General features: G+C 37.2%; 2 protein-coding genes across 6 annotated transcripts in view; both read right to left on the bottom strand.

The window, feature by feature from the left end:
• Positions 1-7,896: 7,896 nt before the first annotated feature.
• The window catches only part of LOC143861963 (uncharacterized), a 33,227-nt gene continuing 14,849 nt past the window's right edge, over positions 7,897-26,274 (bottom strand). For 2 of the 5 annotated variants that reach the window (XR_013240084.1, XR_013240085.1), the window contains 7 exons: positions 10,925-11,069; positions 10,552-10,807; positions 10,127-10,251; positions 9,960-10,038; positions 9,460-9,615; positions 9,236-9,356; positions 9,100-9,127 (listed from right to left, as the gene is read on the bottom strand). Coding sequence is in view for 1 of the 5 variants with exons in the window: in XM_077372944.1 (XP_077229059.1) it covers positions 8,082-8,129; positions 8,229-8,308; positions 8,377-8,512; positions 8,607-8,677; positions 8,747-8,839; positions 8,950-9,037 (516 nt within the window). In the remaining 4 variants the exon portion in view is untranslated. Of the gene's footprint in view, positions 8,130-8,228; positions 8,309-8,376; positions 8,513-8,606; positions 8,678-8,746; positions 8,840-8,949; positions 9,128-9,235; positions 9,357-9,459; positions 9,616-9,782; positions 9,882-9,959; positions 10,039-10,126; positions 10,252-10,551; positions 10,808-10,924; positions 11,070-23,668; positions 24,517-26,274 lie in introns of those variants that run through there. The other 3 variants (XM_077372944.1, XR_013240086.1, XR_013240088.1) reach the window with 3 other exon arrangements.
• LOC143861324 (replication protein A 70 kDa DNA-binding subunit D-like) lies at positions 9,041-11,068 on the bottom strand. The gene is made up of 8 exons (XM_077372261.1): positions 10,925-11,068; positions 10,552-10,807; positions 10,342-10,441; positions 10,127-10,251; positions 9,960-10,038; positions 9,460-9,615; positions 9,236-9,356; positions 9,041-9,127 (listed from the first exon to the last, which is right to left on the bottom strand). The coding sequence occupies exons 1-8, from the start codon at positions 11,066-11,068 to the stop codon at positions 9,041-9,043; spliced, it is 1,068 nt and encodes a 355-aa protein (XP_077228376.1).

Below are 26,274 nucleotides of genomic sequence, written 5' to 3'. Positions count from 1 at the left end.
TGGGGTCCTAGGCCTTATCCTAGATGGCCACTCCATTCAATCCCCATCAAACCCTTGGTTTGTGTGGGGAAAATGTGTAGTTTACTCATTGATTCCCTTGTATTAGGGGTAACATACACCAAACACCACAAATCACTTTCAACACCTCATACGGAGGCTCCCCACCGGGTGGAGGCTCACCCCTCCACATGGGAGCCCACCATTGAGATTTTGTAGAGATGATAGACGAGGTTTTGGGCTATGTGGAGGGGGCGCTCGGTCCGCTTTCAACATGTCTGGTGATCGGCTAATGGAGAGACGGAACGTCTCTCTCGTGCGTGAGTTGATAGACCGACGCTGGAGATCTTTTATTGTTTACCCCATTGATTTTTCCTTGTTGTAGCTACTTTGTTTATCGTTGCTTTGTTTCTTGTTTCTCCGACCATCTTTGCTTCCTGTTTCAAAAAGAAACATATTTTGATAATGTCACTGCTCACTATGTTTTACACCTTTTTTGATTGGATGTTGATAGTAAGTTAGTTTCGCAACAGCCATTGAAAGCTAACTAAATAAGTGTAAAACAAAGCTAATGCCGTTAACAAAATATTGTAGTGAGGACATCAGTCCCCTATAATACTCACTTTGTTTTACACTTTTGTGATTGAATGTTAATGGCATATTAGTATTGCAACAGCCATTAAAAGTATAAAAAATATAAAACAAAGAGAGTAGTGTCGCATCAAAATGGTAGGAAATGCTAGAAATGGGGGGTTTCTACATTAACCTTATTTCTTCCGTAGGGCCGACCATAATAAATCCCCTAAACAACCTGTTTGTTGTGGCCTTGTCTCTTATTGTCTGTATACGTACCAACTTTCTTCATTACCTAACAGTCTACAGCTTCTACGTGACATACTTACCAAGATCTCAATCTCAATCCATTATAAGAAAAACCCACCTTCTCCTCACATTTCAATTCCATTTCATCTAAAAAAGCAAAACACAGAGAGACAGTATGGCTTCTCTCCCTCTCCTTGGCATCTCTCTCCTCCCCTTCCCCAACACATTAAAAAAAACCCACTTGTCTCCACATCTACCCTTCCAAATCCCCCATTCTCTCACATCAAATATCAAAATCCCACCCCACAAAATCAACCCATCAAAACCCATCTCCATGTCATACCATTCAGTTCCTGCCACAGCCCCACAAAGACTATTCACAACCCTAGTCTACTCTCTCCCATTCTTCAATGGACTACAATTTGGCCAACATCTCTTTGCCAAATACCCCAACATTGCCCTTGCATTCAAACCACTCACTCCCATTCTAAACTTCTATAAGTCCATTCCTTACACAAACCTAGTCACCTTCATAGTTATCTACCTTCTAATCATCCGAAACCCTAAATTCAGTCGATACGTAAGGTTCAATTCCATGCAGGCCATGATCTGGGACATTATTTTGGTGCACCCACTTTTGTTACAACTGTTTATAAACCCCTAAAAGGGAGTTTGGTTTCAGTTTATGGTGATGTGATATAATGCTATTTTCGTGTTAGCCGTGGCCTGCTTGCTCTACACAGTTGGGTTTTGCATTTTAGGGAGGACACCCTATTTGCCAATCGTTGCGGGTGTTGCAGAACAGAAGCTCTCATAGTCTTGAATTAGGGCTTTCGTTAAGCTCTTCAAGGGTTCTCAGAGATTGGAATTGGATGAACTGGTGTTTAAAAAATGAACGTTCTTCTGGTAATGCAAGACCTTTTATCCTTTAGGCTCTGTTCGTTTAAGATTATTACAACCGATTATGAGTGCCTAATCGATTATTGGACTCAAATTTAATCGTAATTTTGAGGCCAACAATCGGTTTCCACTCACAATCGGTTGGCATAGTCTTAAACAAACAGAGCCTTAATATAACATTATGCCCTAATCAGTTATTCATCCCAAAGAAAGGAAGAATTGTAGTGGTCAGTGAAATGGGTTTGGAAAGTTTGGGCGGGGAAGCTCTTTTTTCTTGTGTGTTTGCATGTTTTTCTTCATGTTTGCGAGTACTGGTTTGTTTCTCTGGTTGAATAGGATACTTGAATGTATTGTTTGGATCTGTTAGAATATATGAGATCTCACTTGTTAGATTGAGTTGAGATCTCATGTTGGGTTCTTTCGGTGATAGATTACTGAGCTTATTAGGCAACTAAGCTAGATGTGGTAATTGCATTTAGAATGTTTCTATCTTTATCTCATTCCAAAGTCGATGCTAATCTTTTTATGTTTATCCTTTGAGTGTTCAATGTAAACACTCATTAGGCTCTTTGTAATCAAGCAAGTTTTGTGGAAATTTCTAATTTATCAGAGATTGAATCAAATGGGAGAGTTTTCTTTTGGTTGCTAGTTGTTCTTCATCTTGTTTTGTTTTAATGGGTGGAAATGTGTTACATAGGGGCCCGTCATTGCTCATCGGACCCTACAAATGAGCTGGGAGGAAATTAATAAAGGAACGGATTTGGGTGCTTGCATTGAAGAAATAAAGTGAAGGAGCAAAACTACCCGGCCTGACTAACTTGCAAATAAATGGAAGATGGTTGCTAGCAAAATGGAATCCCATGCTGGAAAAAAAGCAAGGGATGCTCTATTAAAGGTGAAAATGGCCAAATCTATCCGTCATTTTCACCCCTTCTTTATTTTCAGTACGAGATTCCATTTTGGAAGTGTTTTCCTGAAAGGAATAAAAATCACATGCTAAACTACCCGAAACTTCCTATACCTACTTTACAAATGAACTTCACGTGCAAAACTGCTCATACAACTACCAAAGGTTCGATCCGAGCTTACCTACCCAAAAAAAGGTTTACAAGATAATATTATCTGAACAATGTAGCCAATTCCAAGAATTAACTTATTCAATAATCTCTATCCCCATGTCGAACATCCCCAATAGGATTGGGGAAGTTATATATATCCCTTTCCTTCCTGGGCCTACCCCTTCTAAATGTAAAAAGAGTAATCAAATACAGTAAAGGGGGTGGTCCGGGAAGAAAAGGGGGTGAATGTGTCATTTTCCAAAGCCCTGTTTGAATTTCAAGAAAAACATTTTTGACAGAATTATTCTTAGGAAAAAAGTTCTTTCTACAATTTAGAGAAAAAGATATTATAGTTAATTTAGAGGGATATTATCATAAATTGAAGGTCTCGTAAAATAAAATTGAAGTTTTTGCAAAAGAAGTCTCCTATTTTGCTTTACATGCAAAAAGAGTCTTCCAATTTGCAAATGAGTCTTCACATTTAGGGCACAGTTGGCTATCTTCATTATAAATTGGCACCTCCAAGTGGTGAGATAGGGATGGGGGGGCAGGTGAAATGGCTAAAAAATCGAAAAACAAAATACACGAAACTAGTGTCTTCAAATGGTGGAAAGGGGCTAAAAATCAGGTAACACAAACCTCTACTCAAAATCCGATCGATTGTTTCCTGATATTTGCCACTTCTCATCACCGGAGACACTAGTGTCCTGTTTTTTGTTGCCTGATTTTTAGCCACTTCACACCCATCCCCACTTTGAGACATTGATATATCATGAAAAAAAAATTAATTGTAGCCAAACGTGCCCTAGTGAATTTTCCAAATCCAGACATGTCATAATTTTGTGACCAAAATACGCAAGGTAGAGTTTTAGACTCATAAAAAGACCCAAATGTCCATATATGTGAAAAGACAAAAATAACCTTGTAAAAAGACCAAAATATCCCCTTGACACTCATATATTATGGGTCCCACCGACTCAACCCAAACCATGCATAGCGTAGGGACCATCATTTTTTACCTCATGTGTTTGTTGGGGTGGGGCCCACCATTTTAAACCTCATGTTTTTTATGGGGTGATGCCTTTAATGCTTGATAGGGTGTGTCCCACCTACTCAGCTCAAACCTATGAATCGATCGAGTGGCGCCCACCATTTTACCATAAATTTGATGGGACAGGTGTCATGATATCTTCACGAGCCTATGCATTGGGTGTGGCCTACTATTTTAAACCTTCAACAATATGTTTTGATAGGGCCACCATTTTACACCTCATGTTTTTTCATGAGGTGGGGCCACCAACTCAACTGAAACCCATCCATCAAGGGGGCCCACCATTTTACCACATGTGTTGATGGGATGGGTCCCACGATATCAACCTAAGCCTATGCATAGGGTGGGGCCGCTATTTTCCACCACATGCTTTGATGGGAACGACACGGTTATTTTGATATTTTTCCCAGGTAGTTTTCATTTTTTCATATATATATATATATATATATATATATAGACACACACACTAGTAAAAAATCCCGTGCGATGCACGAGCCGACAAAGAACTGTATGGACCACATCATAGTTTCATCAAAACCGTCCATGTGATGGAACACAACATAAATAGGCTGTGCCCCAAAAATCATTTCCATAGGCTGATCCTAGCCCTCCAATCTATAGGTGTTTCTATAATATGTTGTTCCTCTTAAATCGGATGGTTAAGATCAATCTATAGATTTTTTATTAAAAAAGCACAAAGGAGGGGGGTAGGATTGAAATTATGTAGCTTTAATGGGTGCCTTTGTTAAAAAGCATAAAGGAGGGTGTAGGATTGAAAATATATGGGTTGAATGGGTGCCTTTGTTAAAAAAAAGTAAAAAAAAAGTGATGTGTAATTCTCATAGAATTTTGGGAGAAATTCAAATAAATCTCTTATTTTCTCTTATGCTATATATATACTAGCAAAAAACCCCGTGCGATGCACGGGCCGACAAAGAATTGTACAGACCACATCAAAAACCTATCAATAAAAATAGTAATCCATGAGATCATAAATAAAGCTATACACATCAAATGAAGGAAGACTAATAAATAAGACACGCGCCCGTGTGCGCACACACACAATCATCCAGTTCATAAATCATGTAACAAGGATTCTCTTATCATGCCCTTTTCATAAGAATACAAATTTTGTTTTGAAAGAAGCAACAGAATTGATATAATAACATATGTAATAAGAATATCAATTTGATGCACTTGACACATGGTTCTGTGGTTTTCCAAATCATTCAAGCAACACTGATATGAAGACAAAAGAACTTAATATAAACTTGTTGTATTAAAGTTTAAATAGGCATGGTAAAGCATAGATTGATAAAGAGGTCTGGAAGGAGTAATACCTGCTCAAGTGTTTGTTAAGCTCTTTGATTTGAAGCATGCTATTTTTGTTTCTGTAGAGTGGAAAATAATCCCAACTAATACTCAGATCAAGCTTCAAATTCTACATGGGATAAAGAAAATGCATATAAAAAAATATAGTAATGTATTCCAGATTTTGAAAGATGTAAACGTGCTAGAAAGAACACAGTTCAGGGAGAATCAAAATAGGCCGTTTAGGCTCAAGCAAGTAATGGCCAATGCAAAATCTAAGCATAACTTCTTCCATTTTCAAAATACCTAATGAAGGTGATGTGATTATATGCAATTCATGGAAATCAGTTCATTACAATAAGTTTGATTATATAATAAATAAAATAAAATTTGGAATGTAAAGTAGAAAATGGAGCCGGTCAATATCCAATGCAGCACAAGAGGAGGGGTGGGTCAAGATCTTTGGTTTCACTATCAATGCCAATAGTATTTCAAGCTCACAAATGGCAAAGCCAACCCATCTTGTCCTTAGCCTATTTTGGTTGAAAGTGCTGGACCCTTTCCCTGTGTTTGTGTAGAAACCACCGCTCTGACCGCACTAAGAGGCTTCCAAATTGCAGCTTTGGGTCATTGAGAATGTTAAAATAGAGTTTGGTACTTGCACTGCAGTTTTAAAACAATATCCAATTTCATCATTGCCGCTCGTTAGATTCAGTGCAAGAACCATAGTTTGAAAAATGGGTGAACCTGTTTCAATTGGGTTGAGTCAACTCAGCTTCAGTTCACCTATGGGTCACAGCAAACCACTATTGTTTGATTGACAGAAAAATTAAATCAACATTAGTTTTGATTACCACTGTTTCTGAATGGAAATTATATGGGCAGTGCTTACTTCGTTTGGTCCTTCATGGATTGAACATTGACAGAAATCAGAAACTCCATCCGTTCACCAGTACCCTGTCTATTTGAATCAGCTGAGTTTTCTTCATTTTTATACAGCACTAATACAACATTTTTCTGCGTTTAGATATATGCATTAACCCACGACTTAAATCACATCAAATGAAACCTCGTTATGTGTTGGAATAAAAAAGTCGTAGCAGTTCAACTCATGTATACGATTGTTCCTCCCACAATAACTAAGGTTTCAATCCTGATAATTCGATCTCAATCCTGCTAATTGGATGAAAACAACCACTCAAAAAGAAAAAAAAGAAATGGTTGCCGAAAACAACGACGTTTCAGTGAGATTGAGGCAGACCAAGTCTGGTCAAGAATTCCAAATGATAAGAAAAAAATTAACCCATAAAAATTAGAACCCTATGCATTCAGCATGCAAAATATGAAAAGATGTAGAAAAGAAAACTTTTCCCATCTAGATATGCAAGAAAATAGTGACCATTAACAGTGTCTTGTTTGCAGCGACATGGCCATAAAATGTCATCCTATATATGGTGATTCCCAATCCAAGGAAAGTGAATAAACCTGTAGTTGAACATGGAAGTAATTGAGAAAACGATGCCATGAAAAAAGATAATAAAAAGATGGGCACAATAATAACAAAAGAAGTATAGGAAATAACTTTCAAAGTTCAAAACATATACACATGCAATACCTTTTATTATCGAATAATCGGTATAGAGATTAGAAATGATAGGAAAATCAAATTTTAGATAGCAAAGTAATGAGCATGGCAATTGTCTTGAATAAGAGCATTGTACTCTCACAAGAAACTGCAACGATGTGATATTAGAGAGTGGATGCTGAATAATAAATGATGGCACATGTTTAGGGAGGGATGAAAATAGTAGCAGAATAATGGGTTGAATTGCCGGAGCAAAGCTACCACTTGCTCCCAAACTAATCCATTTCTTGCAAAGATGCATTTGCAAAGATGTCATCCATTATGGTTGCAACACGGTACATTGTGGTTGCAACAGCCAAAATCATAGTGGATGGAAATTAGGCCATTAGATTATTTGAACATGGTTGGTTTTCATGGAAATATAATTCATGGATTGCTCATATCCATAGAGCAATGCAGACCTCAACTAATGAATAGAAAATCATGACAGAACTAATTTGTATATGTAATTAATGGAACCATAGAAAGAAAATATAAAGATATCATTTCATTATAAAGTGAAGAAATGATTTGAATAACTTATAGTGAATTATTGAAGTAGTTTGGGTTGGAAGATGAACTCCTACATGGATTTGTGAAGTATTGGGGGCAAATAAGTGGAGAGACTACTGAACAATTGGCAAAGTATATGAGAAGCTCATTGAGTTGGAGTTTTGAATTCTTGAACATATGTGTTGAAGTTGGCCCAAAAAAAAAAACAAAGATCAATAGATGTTGAATAGAAATATAAAAATTAAATATCAATATAAATACAAAGAGATTCGTAAACACATGTCTGGTTAAATAGAAAGAAATTAAATATCATACCTTCTTGGAAGGTATGCTCAGCTTTTGATTTGTTAGAATAAGGAGCTACACAGAGAAAAAAAGAAATCAATAAGAATTGTAGCACTACTAACAACAATAGGTATTTATTAGTGATTTAGTTGTAAGCATAAAAGAACATGCATATAGGAGTTGTTATGTGGTAAGTACCTTGTTGGAAGATCAAACATGTGATACGTATCATTTTGGTTTCATGTGATGTTCAGGTTTTCATTAAGAATTTGATGAAATTGGGGAAATTAACATAAGTTACATCTATGATTTAAGATTAGCCTAAGATATAAACATGAGGTAACTTTTATTTACAAAGTTGTAGTTAAAATATACATAGGGTTCAAAACCAGATGTACATACTGAATTTACATGTAATATTAACATATTTTATAAACAAAAAGGCTAGTCATCTGATTCTTTAGTCAAAAGTGATGAGAAAGCTATCCGATTTCTTCGAAACTGAGCTGAACGGACAAAGCTATGTAGCTTGTTCCAAAGTGACATCATCTGATTGGATATGTTGGTCCTGAAAAAAAAAAAAAAACAACGGTGATTTTTTGGTAAATGTTGGGAATTGAAGTAGTTATTAAAAATATAGGAGAAGAAAGTGTGAAATTTCAAATACCGTGCATAGTGATTCCTTTTGTATTTGTAATTCTGCAATACTTTTCTTGCCTTTTCCTTCCATAGAGGTTAGAACTTCGCCTAAAGCAACGTAAGATTTAATTATGTGAATCTGGTCATATGTGATATTAAAGTCGGTAGTTTTATACCTTCTTTGCATGTATTCGCTATCAACAATGCATCATCTCTTGTTATTTCTTGTGAAGCCCCTGTTGAATATTCTTCGATGCTTGATTGAACTTCTAAATGGTCACTATTTGTGTGAATTGATAAGACATCATGGTCCTAGGAAAACAATATGCAGTTTTGGTGAATGTTGAAATTGATAGCAGTATTAAAAGAGGATAAGAAAATGTGGTAAATTACATAATGTACATACAGATTCTATTTCCTTATATACTTGAGGAATTGTTTTCTTCTCTTTTCCTTTCGTAGAGATCAAAACTTCGCCTACAACAATGTAAGATATAATTATGTGAATGTTCTTATATGCGATATCAAAAAGCTGTAAGTTTATACCTTCTTTGGATGCATTTCCTATGAACAATGTCTCTTCTCTTGTTCTTTTTCGTGAATCAGCTATTGAAGATTCTAGCATCCTTGATTCAATTGCTGAATGTTGACAATTTGTATGAAAAAAGAATCATAATTATTTTATTGGTATATAATGAACATGATTTACTCATTTGCAGCTCATTGGAATGTGATGTGATCAAATCTACCTGTAATTGAGTGAAGCAATGCATGACTCTCCTCTGAGTAGTCGATATTGATTATGGAATGTACACTTATACCTGTTGAATTTGGCATGACCTAATTTCTTTCGGCAGATATAATAAAAACATACTTTTCGCCTACTTGTCGACGGAATAGGCGGTTAACGACTTCCATGTTATTAGCCTATTAGTAAGATAGAAAGAAGTATGACCTAATTATTAAGTGTAGATGGAATTTACTTTAGTACGATTATATTATTATGAAGTATATGTAATAGATGAGGAGATTTACCTCAACTATTTGCGATTTAAATTCTGTAGCTGATAAACCAAGTATATGTTGAGCCTCATCAGTGAAAAGTGCAAAATCGATTGATCCAGATCCATCGGCAACATTCACTTTGATTATATAGCTGTATAGTGTATAAAATATGTTAGTATAAATACAATTAAATTGAATTATAAATTTAATAATGGTAATGTATATGAGTCATAAACAAATATGATATTTTTTACCTGGGGATTGTGTGATCGTTTTCATACCCACAGTTAAGACACTTGCGTGTATCAGTTGTAAGATTGATTTTCCGTTTGCATAAAACACATGCATCGTAGCAGAATAGGAGAACTGTGTACAGTAAGCAATGTAGCAGTGATTCTATAATATGTTCCCTGTGAATAAGGAAAATGATTTAAGTTAGGAAAAAACTGTAAATATATGAATCTCATATTTTTATGATGCAGGAAAGAAGAAGCTATATTTGATACAAATTTAAATAAATGTGTATCATTCATTTGGTGGATCTTGATGTAGATGGTTTCATAAATCGATGATTCCTATTCTTTTTGCACTTGGCAAGACAGATATAATGTTTATTGATGAAGATGAAGATACTATGCGCATGACATATGAGTGAAGTTTCTTATCGACATCTAACCTGTAAAATATAAGTCAATTAATTTAAATATATATAGAGGAAATTTGAATTACTTGGTGAAACTATGATTTTCCCTACCAAGTTGATAATCTTTCAGCACCCATGTTGATTGGGTTGATTGAAATGTCGGTATAGCCCGTGCTTGATAAAGAAATCCCTAGAATCAATTTAAAGTAACAAATTAGTGTATAGTATATATTAAATAAAAAGAGTTTTCTTAATGCGAATTAAAATATTATAGTTACCTTGGTACTCTACAGCTTTCACAGATTTGCCCATCAAGATAGTATGAAATATGGGAGGATGAACTAAGTCAGCCGTTATTCCTTCTGCTTTTAAACCCCAGAAGGTGAGGATAACAGGATGATTGCTGACACCACAATTAAATATTCGATATTAGTGAATGGAGATTGAAATATGGATTAATAGTAAAAATCAAAAGTCATAGTAGAGATAAAACCTTTTATCGATCAAGATAAGATCCCTTTTTAAAGTAAATGTGTTGTTTTTTGTCTTTACAGGACATATGTCACTGACGTAAAGTAGAATTCCCAAGATATCTTTATTGATCGAAAAGATAAAGTTTTAGCACAGATATGACATATAATGTATATACATAAAAACTTTATTGAATATTTATGGGATGTAAGAAAGGAATTATACAACTTACCAATTAACCCAATCGGATGAGATGTAGTAGTTTTGAATGGAGTGAAATTGTAACCTACAGGCATTGTATCTCCATCGAATGGAACAATATTGGTATGTCTTGTTGGCATCAATTGGTAGTCATGATTGATTATCTTGTACTCGAGATTTACTGCTTTAGAAGCGAGATTGTTAATGTAGAAGAACCCATCTTCCTGTAGTAAATCTCTATATCTTTGAATATCTTCATTGAAAAGTATCAGTTGAATAAGATCCTTCTGTTAAGAATATAAAAAATAAGAGAAAATAATGGAAATTCAGGAAAGTTGGGGTAAATATTTATCTCATGATATAAGCCAAAATAAGGTAATCGTTGTAAATAAGATAAAACATACCTTTTCATCAGCTAAAATAATTGTTGATACCCAGCCAGTGCCATGAGGTCTATTGTATTCGTGAATACTAAAGATCTGCTTAACTCTACACTTCACATTCCAAGTTGGCCTATTTAGAAGTATCTGCTCGAAAGGTGTATGCATCCTATAAAAAAGGTACATTCATTGTTTTAAGTATTGTCATATCTTGTCTATAAATTATATTTCCTATTCTAAGTAGTTATAGGCAATAAAATTTGAATGAATGTAAGAATCAAGATAGGCCTTACAACATTATTAGTAGCATGGATCATATTCCTTTCAAAACTTCCCTATAAACAACATTTTTGGTGTAGCCTTTCTTTGGATGGTCTTTATTACCTAGCAGAATTTTAACACCACAAAGACTCACAGCAAGTCTATAATGAAGCCAAAAATGGCGAAATTTCCCAAAGCTAGACTTAAAGTAGTAAGTTGTCCTATATGGGGCTCTTCCATATGTGGAATAAGCCTTGATTGGTTTTACCTAACCCCCTTTGAAATGCACCATATACGTATGAATAGAGAATTGTCCATCACAGAGTAGGATCAGAAAATGGACCAAATTTTCTACAATACAACTCAATGAATCAATAGCATCGCATTCCAAACGAAATGATTTAGAGGGAAAATTATATGACTGGTTAATTTGGAGGGATATTATCATAAATTGAGGGCCTCCAAGTCAAAATTGAATAGGATTGGTTGAAGTCATCTCTTCTTTTTCTTTTTGAATGATTTCAATTCATCTCTTTTGATGTGTAAAAAAAAGGAGCAAAATTTAGAAATATTTTCCTCCCCGAACTTTTGCAAAAGATTTCTGGAATGCAAACAGGGCAAAAGAACTCAAATTTACTAATTGTAGAACCAAGAAAACCACAATAAATAAAGTAAATCAAAGCACTATCTAATATTCATAGTCCAAACTTTAGAAATAGAGAAAACAAAACTAAGTAAAAGAAAGACCTTTAACCTCTCATCTAACCATCAATTGAGGTGGAGATGAATTATTAAATAGGTGACTGACAATTCAAGTTTGCGATGTTTTCAAATTCTTTAGAGCTCATCCATTTTTGGCCATTTTCTAGTTCAAGAAATGCTCATCTTCATAGCTGGCCTCTTCATTATATTCTTTGATTGAGGGTCCTGTTTGGGACTTTGTTTCTATTGTCTTGTACTGTATTATAGAGAAAGTTATTTATCATGAATAATTCAATTATAATTTTACAGGGTCCTCTCAATTTTACTCCTATTTTTTTTGTGGGTTTCGATTTCGGCACCTAGGGCTCCTATTTTTCTCTTCTGCGTTCGTGAATGGAAAAATGGTTGATGCCTAAAAACACCGAAACGAAATATTCAGAAAATTGCAACCCTAATGAAATGAAATTTAAATTTGATGGAAAACATGAGAGAGAAAACTCCCCAAAAACACCCACATCAAATGTTCAGAAAATTGGAAAATTGTAATTGCATTTGACGACAAATATGAGGCAAAAATCAAAGAGAATGGGTCAGGCCCAAAAACATCAAAAGGGGAAAATGGTGTAGACACCCCATTTTGACCTGACCCAAATTTCCCAAAAATTGAATAAATCCCGAAATCCGAGTCCCGAAATCGAATTCACTGAATTCCCGAATCGAATCCCCAAATTTTCGAAACCAAATCCAAATGTGAGAAAAATCCAAAATTTTATCCAATTTATTGTGTCCTTCAATGGATATAGAGCTCCCGAAAAGTTGTTATTGCTCTAAGAAATACCCCCACAAATTTTCAAAAAAAATCGAACAAAATTTGAAGGAAAAGACAAGACAATTTTTGTTCCATTATCAATTGTGTTAAGCAGAAGTGAGGTGAATTATCCAGCCCAAGAAAGCCAGAATCAACTCAGAAGCTAGCTAAAGAGAAAAAGACAAGTTAAATTGGAGCAATCATCAAGGTGTTTTTGTGCAGGTATCAATTCCTTAATCAAAGAAGTAAGGAGTTTGAAGTTATCATTTCCCTTTAAATAAGCCTCAAAATTAGGGCTTGAGAAAAAAAAAGGGGGGTTTTCTTGAGAAGGAAGAGAAGAAAAAAAAAGGAGAAAAGGGATTTGCAGCCACCTCATCTTCTCCTCCTTCTACCACCGCACCAGCCACCATCCTCAACCTCAAACCCGAAACCCAAAACCCATCTCCACCGCGCCACCACCAGCCACCATCCTCAAACCCAAAACCCAAAACCCATCTCCATTTCCAACCTCTGCAACCCACCTCTTCCACCTCCATCTCCACCCCAACACCACCCTTCGGAAACCCTCTTCCATCCTCCACCTTCACCTTCCTCAACCCCCAAAAACGAAACCCCTTTTTCTGCACCTCCAAAAATCGAAACCCACCTCCACCATCCTCCACCTCCATCTCCACCCCAACACCACCCTTCGAAAACCCTCTTCCATCCTCCACCTTCACCTTCTTCAACCCCCAGAACCGAAACCCATTTTCTGCACCTCCAAAAACCGAAACCCACCTCCACCGAACCACCACCACCACCCTTCACAAAACCCTCCTCCACCTCCACCAACCGTAGCCACCAAAGAAAACAGAGGGAGAACTAGAGAGAGAGAGACAGAGGGAGAACCAGAGAGAAAGAGAGAGAGATAGCAGAGAAAGAGGGAGGGAGAATCGGCTCCACCTTCATCTTCCTCAACCTCCATTTCTTCTCCTCCACCTCCATCTCAGCCATTGCTACCTCTAAACCCATTTTCTACACTTCCAAACCCATAACCATCCACTACCTCCACTAGCCGCCACCCTCTTCCTCTTCTACCCCTCTCCGACCACCATCTCCAACCTCCGACTGGATTTAGCCCAAACCCATTCCACCTCCATTTCCATTGAATGGACCCCTCAAACCCTCAAACCCTCTTTTTCTTTCTTTAAAAAAGAAAAAGAAAAAGAAAACAGAGCAATAGAGAGAGAGAGAGAGAGCTAAGAGAGAGAGGGGTTTTGGCAGGTTCTCTTCTCCGGCAAGCTCGCCGGTGCCGGCTCCCCACCTCCTCCCTGGCCGCCCACCTTCAATCATTTTCCTTCTTCCCTCCTACCTTTGCTACCTACTCAAACCCATTCCACCGAACCCCCTACCCTCATCTTTTTAAACCCTCCTTATGATCACCATCATCTTGAGAAGTCTCGGATCCGGCCCCTTTTCTGGCAAAACCTCTCGCGGCGATTTTCTTCCGCTAACATCGGAACCCGGCTTAGCTAATCCAATCTCTGGTAATTCCGAAGATTCCGTCGACATCAGTTGAAGTTCAACCATTCTACAGGTAATTTTCCTTTTCTTCTTATTCCGTCTGTAGATTTCAATGAGTTCATCGCATGAGTTAGGCCCATGTCATTAGCCTGTTCTTCGGATTTCTAGTGGGAACGATAATGGGCATAAAAGAAAATTTGCTATTGGATTATCTATATTCCTCATTTGGGTGTCTTGACAATATGAGAGTAATCGATTTTGCTGATTGGAAGTTGACTCCCCCCATGATTTTGCTTTCCCATATTGTTTCACTCACCCTCTGCCGTTTCTTCTTTTGGGAAGCGATGTTCACACTGCAGAATGTTTCCTGACCCATCCCTTTGCCTTCCATGCCTCTATCCTTATCTCATCATTTCTCATGGGCTTAGGGATTTTCCTTTCTTGGAGGCCATCCTTTCTTACAGGACTCAAGGGTTCCTTCCTCTCCGAGATGATCATTTTCCACAGGATTATGGATTAATTTCTTTCCTTCTTCGGGTTCATCTTTTCACATGTTCCTTGGGATTCTCCTTGCGTTTCGGGATCCCCATCAATTTTGGGAACAATCGTCGGGTTCAGGCGATGACGGACGGCAACCTCTTGAGCCAAAACCCCCTGTCAATCAAAAAGGATAAAAACAACAAAAACAACAAAAATTCAAAAAAACAACAAAAGCGTTTTTCGAAAAGCTGAGTCGAACTACGTTGGCTTGATCCCTTTCTACAGGGTACGTAGGCAGCTTGGGATTCTCGTCCCAAGTTCAGTCAAACTTTTCAATAAAATCATTTAAACCCTTCAAAAAAAAAATCATTTCAGCATCTGAAAATATCATTCAAGCTTTTCTCAAAAATACAAAAACCAAAATGGGCAAGGATGTTGCCAGGTCACTCGGAGCCTTCTTTTCATTTCATTTCCGATTTTGATCATGGTTTGCCGGTTTTATCGGTTTTCCGACGTTTTATCGGGTTTTGGGACAGGCGACGACGTAGCGTGGCCCCTTCACAGGGATTGTCCTCGCTGAGCCCAACGATAGGCTATGACGATCGTGAGACTTATCCGATCTTTAGCGGATCAGGATCGCTGAGCTTGATTCATTAGAATCGCTCCCTGGGCCTATCGTACGCTCCCTTTTCTTTTCCCTGCCATTCTTGGTCCTCATGTACCGTTGATTTTCCGATTCATTTCTTTCTCTGTATCTTTTAGCTCATTGTGTGTTTATCTTTGACTTCTTATGTGCTACTGTTAGCTTGCTTACTTTCCTAGCATGAGATTGATTATATTTTCTTAGCATTATCTCTTATATAGGCTCGCATGCTAGTGTGTTTATTCTATTACTTTGGTAGTTTACTGCTGTGCTTATCTGTCCTCTCACCTACTTAGTTGTAACATTTATTCATCTTATCTTGATTATCTGCTTAGCTGCAGCTGTGCGTGTGGATGTTATTGCTTTCCTAGATGTGATGGGTTATGATTAGATGCGGTGAGTTAGGATTTGGATGTTTATTTTCTTTTGCCCATCCCCGGGTCATGCATGCTTAGATAGACGTTTTTTCGGGGATACTCGTTCCCATTTCACATGATTTTAGCCCAAAGCTCTTCAAAATTAATTTAAAATGGCATAAGAGACCGGGTGCTTGCACTTGGGCGAATTGGGGGCACTTAACACCTTCCCCATTCGTCATCAGGCACGGACTTTTGTATCTCTGGTTATCCGTTGCAACAGAGTATTTCATGGGATCCAGGGCCTACTTCCTTGGATGGCGACTCTTCTTTGTTATAGGTACATCTTGGTTCCGGGCTGGTCCTTGAATCGAGAGGTATCTCATTTATATCGCCACCCCTGCTGTGAGTGGCATCATTTCGAGAGTTCCTTAGTAAAGCTCTCCTTCACATTGTGGAGATCTTAGAGGATCGGCGTGGGATCTCGTGTCCCTCGCCATTCGTCCTCGGGATCGGGGTCCACAAATGGTTGAGGCCTAAAAAACACAAACGAAATGGGTGTTTTACCTTTTTTTGACAGGGAAGATCTTCAAATCCGTTGCTTGAGATACATAGGCTCTTCTTTTCTTTGGAAATATATGCGGCGAGAGGGAGGGAGAGAGAGACAAACGAAGTGTTGTAGCAGAAATATCTCTGACATTGGAGGAGTGATTGGACAAATATCCTTAGTAGGTGAACATGAAGCGTGAGAAAGGAGGAGATATTTGAGGGAAAATAAGAAAATGTCGTTTTTACCCTCACATAAATCGCATGTACAGATATGTGGGGAGGGCAAAAAAGGGTAAAAATCATGCAGAATCGTGAGAAAGGAGGAGATATTTGGGGGAAAATAATAAAATGTCGTTTTTACCTGTGGGAGGGCAAAAAACGGTCAAAATCTTGCACACTGATGTGTTAAATGGGCAGATTTTTCAAATAATTCCAAAAATTCTCTCCTTAGATGAATAAAGAAAAGCAGAAAACAAAAATAATAATAAAATATCAAACTAAATTAATAAATATCAGATACCAACCCTATTCCATTATTACTCAAAGAGAGCTTCAATTCACGATAATATCCCCTCATGTAACCAAAATCATATCATTTCCCTCTAAAATTGTAGAAAGAAAAAATATTCCTAAGAAACTTTTCATCGAAAATGTTTTTTTTTTTTTTGCAATCCAAACAAGGCCTAAGGTTAACAATGATAATAAATAAAGGTCTAAGAAGAAAATAAAAGGGTTTCTATACATCTTGCAAACGAAAAAAGGTTTCTGTGCATCTTGCCTTGAAGATGAGAAAAAAAGGTTGCATCTTGCCTTGAAGATGAGAAAAAAAGTTGAAGAAAAGAACTCTGGATAGAGTTTGATGAGAGAAGAAGAAAGGGTTTTGGGAGTTTATTTGGGGGATTTAAAGAGAAAAGATGAAAGAGGGGGAAAGCTTTTTGGAGGATTTAGAGAGAGACGAAGAGAGGGTTGAAGAGGGTGAGAAAATCCTGGATTCTTCCTTTTGTGGTTAGACACAGAGAGAGGCCGCATGGGATGGATGGGGAGAGAGGGAAAAAGACATGTTAGAGAGAGAGAGAGAGAGATGTGTGGAGTTTTTGTCGTTTGGGAAAATCCAATTCACGGTTTTACTCTTGCGGATAGATAGATATAGCAGAGGGGTTGATGGTAAAAATTTAATGCTGACATGTAATTCTGAGAAAAAAAAGAAAAGAAAAGCCTTTTTTCTCTAGCTATATATATATATACTAGTAAAAAAACCCGTGCGATGCACGGGCCAACAAAGAACTGTACGGACCACATCATAGGTTGATCCAAACTGTCCATGTGATGGAACACAACATCAATAGGTTGTGCCTGTAAAATCATTTCCATAGGCTGATCCTAGCCCTCCAATCTATAGAGGTTTCCCTAATTGTTGTTCCTCTTAAGATGCACGGGTTTGTCAATATTTTGAAAGGCGTCCTAAATCCGTGGTATTATGTAATATGTTCACAAAAATCCGAAGTATTATGTAACATATGTACTCAATCCGTAATTTTACAAAGAAAAAATGTTACTATGTTGACTTTTTCAACTTTTTTTATTAACAAAGCATAAAGGAGGGGGTAGGATTGAAATTATGTGGCTTTAATGGGTTCCTTTGTTAAAAAGCATAAAGGTGGGGGTAGGATTGAAAATATGTGGGTTGAATGGGTGCATTTGTTAAAAAAAGTCAAAAAAGTGATGTGTAATTCTATTAGAATTTTGGGAGAAATTCAAATAATTCTCTCATTTTCTCTTCTGCTATATAGTATATAGATACTAGTAATACCCGACGTGCGATGCATGACATGGCCAAAAAAAATGACTATGATACCAAAAAAAATTAGTTAAAAATATGTAGAAACGATAAGCAAAAAAGTATGCATAACCACGTACCAAGCAATGAAAAAAATTCAAAAGAAAAAGTTTTCTAATTACTTTTTGTGTAAAAAAAAAGATGCACGATACGGCGAAAAAAGTGTATATGATACAAAATTTTCTAATTAATTTTTGTGTAAAAAAAAATTGCACGACACGGCCAAAAAAAAGTATATGATACAAAAAAACATTATTTAAAAAACATGTAGAAAAAAATATGTTAAAAAAGTAGCTAAAAAAAAAAAGTATCTTATACTTTTTCTAAAAATATATGCTTTTATATTTTCTAATGCTTTCTAACAAAGGAAGGGCGTATGATTGAAATTATGTGGCTTTAATGGGTGCTTTTGTTAAAAAGCATAAAGGAGGGCGTAGGATTGAAAATATGTGGGTTGAATGGGTGCCTTTGTTAAAAAGCATAAAGGAGAGGGTAGGATTGAAAATATGTGGGTTGAATGGGTGCCTTTGTTAGAAAAAGTCAAAAAAAGTAAGGTGTTAATTCCACAGATTTTTCAGAAAATTCAAAAAAGCCTAGGCTTTTCCTCCCAGCTTATTATAGTAGATACTAGTAATTCTCGACATGCGATGCACAACACGGCCAAAAAAATGACTATAATAGAAAAAAAGATTAGTTAAAAATATGTAGAAACAATAAGCAAAAAAGTATGCATAACCACGTACCAAGTAATGAAAAAAATGCAAAAGAAAGAGTTTTCTAATTATTTTTTGCGTAAAAAAAACAAGATGCACGATACGGCGAAAAAAAGTATATGATACAAAATTTTCTAATTAATTTTTGTGTAACAAAAATTAATTTTTGATACGTGGTATGCATAACCACGTACCAAGTAATGAAAAAAATGCAAAAGAAAAAGTTTTCTAATTACTTTCCGTGTAAAAAAAAAGGATGCACGATACGGCGAAAAAAAATTATATGATACAAAAAAAAATGTTATTTAAAAAATATGTAGAAAAATTAAGTAAAAAAGTCACTAAAAATAAATAAAAAAAGTATCAAATACTTTTTCTAAAAATATATGGTTTTTATATTTTCTAAGGCTTTTTAACAAAGGAGGGGGGTAGGATTGAAATTATGTGGCTTTAATGGGTGCCTTATTTAAAAAGCATAAAGAAGGGGGTAGGATTGAAAATATGTAGGCTGAATGGGTGCCTTTGTTAGAAAAAGTCAAAAAAAGTGAGGTGTTAATTCCACAGATTTTTCACAAAATTAAAAAAAGCTTGGGCTTTTCCTCCTAGCTTATTATAGTAGGCTAGTAAAAAACCTCGTGCGATGTACGGACCGACAAAGAACTTTACGGACCACATCATAGGTTCATCCAAACAGTCCATGTGATAGAACACAACATAAATAGGTTGTGCCCCAAAAATCATTTCCATAGGCTGATCCTAGCCCTCCAATCTATAGAGGTTTCCATACTATGTTGTTCCTCTTAAATCGGATGGTTAAGATCACCCTATAGATTTTTTATTAAAAAAGCATAAAGGAGAGGGGTAGGATTGAAATTATGTGGCTTTAATGGGTGCCTTTGTTAAAAAGCATAAAGGAGGGGTAGGATTGAAAATATGTGGGTTGAATGGGTGCCTTTGTTAAAAAAGTCAAAAAAAGTGATGTGTAATTCTCATAGAATTATGGGAGAAATTCAAAATAGGCAAATGTTCAGAAGACAACGGTGTAAGCTGGGATAAGATTTAATTGGGATACTCGATAAAATAGGCAAAGATTTTCATTTAACTTGGGTGTTTCCAACTCACAAACTACAAAGACCACTATACAGAGGGCTAAAGTACTGAAACATTACAACTATTGAGTGATTTGGACAGCTAAACTTGCATTAAATTGCATTCCACATTGATAAGTGTGGGCAAATAATTCACCTAACCGTAGTTTTGCGGGTAACCCGCAGGCACCGGCACCCGACCCAGACCCACCCACTAGTCACGGGTACGGGTATTTTTTCCGCGGGTAACGAAATTGGTACCCGTAACCCTACGGGCCGGGTGTACCTATGGGTACGGGTCCCATTTTGCCGGGTCTAAGCCAAACCCATGCATTCGAGTGGGACCCGGGATATTTTGAAAGATGGCCAAAATCCGTAGTATTATGTACTAAATGAACACGTTCTGTATTAAAAAATAATCAGGTTCGTCAATATGTTGAAAGGCGTCCTGAATCCATAGTATTATGTAATATGTTCACAAAAATCATAGTATTATGTAACATATGTACCAAATCTGTAATTTTGCAAAGAAAAAACGTCACTATGTTGACTTTGTCCACTTTTTTTTATTAAAAAGCATAAAGGAAGGGGGGTAGGATTGAAATCTTGTGGCTTTAATGGGTGCCTTTGTTAAAAAGCATAAAGGAGGGGGTAGGATTGAAAATATGTGGGTTGAATGGATGCCTTTGTTAAAAAAAAGTCAAAAAAAAGTGATGTGTAATTCTCATAGAATTTTGGGAGAAATTCAAATAATTCTCTCATTTTCTCTTCTGCTAAATATTTGAATTTCTCCCAAAATTCTATGAGAATTACACATCACTTTTTTTTTTTTTTTAACAAAAGCACCCATTCAACCAACATATTTTCAATCCTACCCCCTCCTTTATGCTTTTTAACAAAGGCACCCATTAAAGCCACATAATTTCAATCCTAGCCCCCCCTTGATACTTTTTTAATTATGGAAACCTCTATAGATTGGAGGGCTAGGATCAGCTATGGAAATGATTTTACGGGCACAACCTATTGATGTTGTATTCCATCACATGAACGGTTTGGATCAACCTATGATGTGGTCCGTCCAGTTCTTTGTCGGCCCGTGCATCGCACGGGGTTTTTTACGAGTGTGTGTGTGTGTGTGTATATATATATATATATATATATATATATACTACTATATAGTAGAAGAGAAAAGGAGAGAATTTTGTCCATTTAACACGTCAATGTGGATGATTTTTACCATTTTTTACCCTCCCCACATATCTGTGCATACTATCTTTGTGAGGGTAAAAAAGGTATGAATGTTCAGTACCACCTTCTCCAAACGCTATGTCTCGCCTATCCTTTGCAATTGTATGTATTCAGAGATTTGTCTTATTAGATGTGATGAAAAGCTGCACGGAAATACTATTTCTTGAAAGGTTGCTAGCAATAATACGTAAAGAAAGAAGCTAGCAATAATAATCATTAGTAGTAAAGTTTGGGAGGGAAATAACAGAAAACGAGTACCTGGATATAACAATTACGAAAAAACTACAAAGAAGAGGTATCAAAATATGACAATTACGAAAAAACTACTTATTACGAATTCCGCACACCTGTAAAAATATTTACAAATTCCGGGCACCTCAGACGAACAACAGATTATGGAAACCTCTATAGATTGGAGGGCTGGATCAGCCTATGGAAATGATTTTAAGGGCACAACCTATTGACGTTGTGGTCCATCACATGGACGGTTTGGATCAACCTATGATGTGGTCCGTACAGTTCTTTGTCGGCCCGTGCATCGCACGGGGTTTTTACTAGTATATATATATATATATATAAGGCAAAAGAATTCCTCTGCAAGGGTTTAGTTTGTCATAATGTTCCTCCTATACTCCTGTCAATGGATTTGAGTATTTGACGACAGTGCCCTTACCAGAAATGGTTATGTATTGAGAGTAAAGGGATTGATTTCGCTCTATTGAGTCTAGTCCATCCATATTGCCTTTATGAATTGAAAGAGCTCTTTCTGAGCAGGGTGCTTCTTTAAAATCTACTAATACTGTAAGGCCTCATTAATCACGCAACCTTGCTTAGATCTCCGGTTCGTGGTCTGGGATTAGAAAATGCTTTGAGGGGACTGTAAGTTATGGAAACCTCTATAGATCTGAGGGTTAGGATCATCATATGGAAATGATTTTTGGGGCACAACCAATTTACGTTGTGGCCGTACAAATGAACGGTTTGGATCATCATATGAACATACACCCTCTACATATCGGAGGGTTAGGATCATCATATGGAAATGAGTTTTGGGGCACAACCCATTTACGCTGTGGCCATTCAAATGAACAGTTTGGATCATCCTATGAAAGTAAACCCTCTATAGATCAGAGGGTTAGGATCGTCCTATGGAAATGGTTTTTGGTAGGGGTGCAACTTGGGCCAGGTTGGCTCAGTTTGACGCGACCCGACCCAACTCGAGTTTTTAAGCTCACAAAAAAAGGGAAGTGATAAATCGACCCCCATATATGTTAAATCGACCCATCATGTGTCTATCTCTCTCTAATCCATAGGAGAGAGAAAGAGACATACGGGTCGATTTAAGACATTTGGGGGTCAAATTATCACTGCCCAAAAAAGATTGATAAAAAATGCAAGTTTTAACTAGGGTCGGGTTGTCCAAACCCTGAACCTAAACCCAACCCAAACTCAACCCGGGGTGGGAAAACTCAATCCGAACCAAACCTGACCCGACCCAACTTTTTTTGGGGTTGAACCCGACCCAAGTTGCACCCCTAAATTTTTTGGGGCACAACCTACTTAGGTCGTAGTCCCACAAATGAACGGGTTGCCCAAACCCTCAACCTGAACCCGACCCAAACCAAATCCGACCCAACTTTTTTTGGGGTTGAACCCGACCAGAGTTGCATCCCTAAATTTTTTTGGGGCACAAAATACTTAGGTCGCAGTCCCACAAGTGAACGGGCTGGATCATCTTATGGGTGTACATTACAGACTCTACGGCCCAAAAAAGCTTCTCATGGCGTTAATGGCGTTTGCCTTTTCTACGAAATTCCCTTTCGACTGCAATGCCTCTCTTCTACCCGAAGTAAGAAACCCTTCAGTTTTTTTCCTCAAAATCTCTCTTTATATTATGACCTTTCCTCAAAGTTGTTTTACCTTATATAAGCCCCAACTTTCGTGGTTTCAGCCCCTGATCCCAATAACAATGACGCAGGCTTAGTCAGCTCCAATATAATTTTAACGCAGGGTAGGGTACTAGGTACTGGCTCAACTTCCAACACAATACTCAAACGTGAAGATCTTAAATCACTATGGTTAGCTTCTCACTAAAGAGCATGCCCCTTTTTTCCTAAAACAAGACTAAACGATTCCTTTAAGCAAGGATCCCTTGAATTCAAATTTCATTAATAAAAGCCTTATCCAGCACTTGCTCTGTATAACTGAAATCAAGGTGATACACATGGCAATTTTTGAAAAGAAACTCAAGGCAGCAGCTGGAAATTCTCTTGGACAATTTCACAAACATTACTTGGACGGTTGATGGTGGCTGGTCCATTCCCTTACAAAACTAACAATATTCCCAATTCAACAGCAACTCTAAGGCAAGGGAAAAAAAACAATACCATGCAGTAGGAATTTCTAGAAGTGGAATTTCACAGTTGAGGGCTCAATGATACCATGGAAGGTCATGAGATTTTCCATCATGGCTGATTCATGGACCTCAAACAGCTCCCATGAATTCTCAAATTTGGATCATCCTGTGGTGTGGGCCATACCGTACTTTAATTAAAGTGAGGAGTGCCCTCATCAAAATACAGTAGTCCTGATAACATTTCCCCTAAAGGGAAATGGAATTCTCATCAAGTAACTAACAAAATCGTTCCACTAATATGCAAATTCACAAGAAGGGGCATGGATCTACATCAAACATAAGGATTCAAGGGAATTCTCAATCGTGAGGACGAAAGAGTTCTGAATTCACAAGGAAACAAGAACTTGCTTGCAGCAAGAATAAAAGGAGAACCTTGACCTCTTGGCTGGAAGAGCCTCTTCGTATGCTTAAAATTCCAGCAAATGCTTGAATAATGAATCCAAAGGAAACTAAGGTTTTGAAGGAGCTCAAGTTGGTTGTGATAGGACTCGTCCAAAGAGCTACAATGACTAACCAAGAGCTACTCCAATTTTCTGCAGGTTTTCGACTCCTTGCGTGAGTTGAATGTCCTATGGTTCAAAGATCAAATCATTCAGCTCAGAGGTGCTGCCGTATACCTTTTAAATCAGTTCCTATGTTATCCGAAACTGCTGCCAATTGATGACGAAAATCAGCCCCAAATTTCTTCAAATCAGTCCCCAAAAGGACTGCATCAGTTCTTAAGATGCCCCTCAATTGCTGAATCTGAAACTCAGCTTTAATGCTCGGTAGCTGGTTACTATTGGGAAGCAGGTGGTACACAACAAGGAGGAGGATGCACAAGGGTTGACTGGTGGTTATAACAGAAGTGTATCTGTAGGAATTGTGTTTGGTCTTTCCAAGGGATTCGTGTGCCAATTTCAAACACCTTATAAGCAGAAGTTGCAATTCCTTTCTGGCTCGACAAACTCAATGTGTCTCTTCACAGGTGCACAAAGACATCAATTCTTTGACTAAGCCGAAGGAGGAAGACCTGAAATATGTCGGATGACGAGGACTTCAATATCACTCAACATAAAATCCGTCTGGTCACAAGTAATGCCACCAAACCCGAAGAACCAATCCGAAGTCTCTGACCAAAACAAGCTATAACAGCCACAACATAAATCACATACATAAAATGAGCCACACAAGCTGAAAGAAACGTCAAACAAAGTAGAGTTTATCTAGCAAATAATCCACACTGAAGTCACTATCAAAAGAATCCTGCAAATTCACTCCTAGGATGAGCAAAGTTAAGAAACTTTGCTGCCTTGCTCTGATACCATTATTGATGAAGAGATGGTCAGCTTTGATATCATAAATGATGGAGATATATCTATCGGAAGCGCAAAACTCGGATATGAGGTCCGGATGTATCAAATTAGCTCCCGTAGTCCATATTATAAAATTCTTCTGCTATGTATCTCTTCTCAAAAAGCAATGATTTCTTCCATGTAAACTTGCCACGATGGGATACAATGTCATGGTGAAATGGAATATCAAAGCCAGCCAAGGTGAACTCTGACTCATCCTCTACCATCTCACTATCATCCTGTGCAATGTTTTGAAAATCGGAATCGAATCGTAATCGGGGTTGAATCGTATCGGATTGTAAATCGTATCGTAAATCGTAAGATTCATTCAAAAATATAAAAAAATAAGTATAATAAAAAATTATAAATAAATTAAAGAATAAAAATAGCCAATTATTCATTTTTCATCCAAATTCATTGATTCAAACAGAAACTACCATGATTAGCATTCAATATCGCAATAAGAATTGTTTGCTGACAAACTTGTCACCTACTAATCATCTAATTCTCATCCAAACCCATGGATCTTGGTTAATAATATTTTAAAAAAAGGCACAAGATCATATCAATTCTCAAAGTCTCAAACATCAAGTGACAAATATCAATCATAAAAGACGGGAATCGATGTTGTCCTTATTATGGTAGTCTCCCAGCTCGACTCCCACTTCGATGTGAGTAATGCCCTCAACAAATGCTTTGTGCTCGACTGGTTCAATTTGTTCGAAGTCCTACTCCTCCTCTGTCTTCTTCCTTCTAATGAGAGGGATTTCAAAGGCTTCTTATAATGTAGAAAGGAAATGAGGTCTTTTGAAAAAAAGACATATTTTCTTTTGTACAAAACTTAATTTGGATAAATCGTACGATTTGCGATCAAATCGTAAGATTCATACAAATTAAGATTCAATCATAGGATTCAAATCGTTTTGCCTAAGAATCGTAAATCGAACCGTAAATCGTAAGATTTTCAAAACAATGATCTTGTGTCTTGTCAACAATTATTTCATCCTTGACTAAATCATCCTGCTCTTCAATGGGAATAATAGCCTCAATGTGTTTCTCTACAATCAATTTCCCAGTAATGTCTGCACGTACAATAATATCCTCAAATGGCTTCATAGGCTCATGCTCTGTCACCATCTCCTCATATGGCTTCATAGGCTCATCCACAATGGTAAAAGTAGGGTCAATCTTATCCTCCGTAATATATTCCTCTAGCCTCTTCTCAATCACTATCACCTTATGACGCTCTGCAAGTGAATAGTCATGAGTAGGGGAAGTCTCAACCTCTCCCTCCTCACCACTGGCCTCTTCATGTGTAACATGGACTTCGAATGGACGAAGGGAAAGTTCACACGTAGGTATAATGGTACCCGTCGCCTCTGCAAATGATCAATGAGAGAATTAATCTCTGTCGGCCTTGCATAAAATTTGGGTTC

The sequence above is a fragment of the Tasmannia lanceolata genome, unplaced genomic scaffold, assembly GCF_043159265.1.
Source record: "Tasmannia lanceolata isolate RefF3 unplaced genomic scaffold, GAP_Taslan_0.1 ptg000037l, whole genome shotgun sequence".
NCBI lineage: Eukaryota > Viridiplantae > Streptophyta > Magnoliopsida > Canellales > Winteraceae > Tasmannia > Tasmannia lanceolata.
Note: the sequence above shows the minus strand (reverse complement) of the source record. Positions and strands in the feature narration are given on the sequence as shown.

Excerpts from the sequence above, each read along its gene's own strand:
- LOC143861324 (XM_077372261.1), bottom strand. The coding sequence starts at position 11,068 with ATGCATACACCTTTCGAGCAGATACTTCTAAATAGGCCAACTTGGAAT. Across the intron at positions 10,808-10,924 it reads TTATTTTAGCTGATGAAAAG|AAGGATCTTATTCAACTGAT; the intron begins GTATGTTTTATC and ends TATTCTTAACAG. Across the intron at positions 10,252-10,341 it reads CTTATCTTGATCGATAAAAG|CAATCATCCTGTTATCCTCA; the intron begins GTTTTATCTCTA and ends TTGTGGTGTCAG.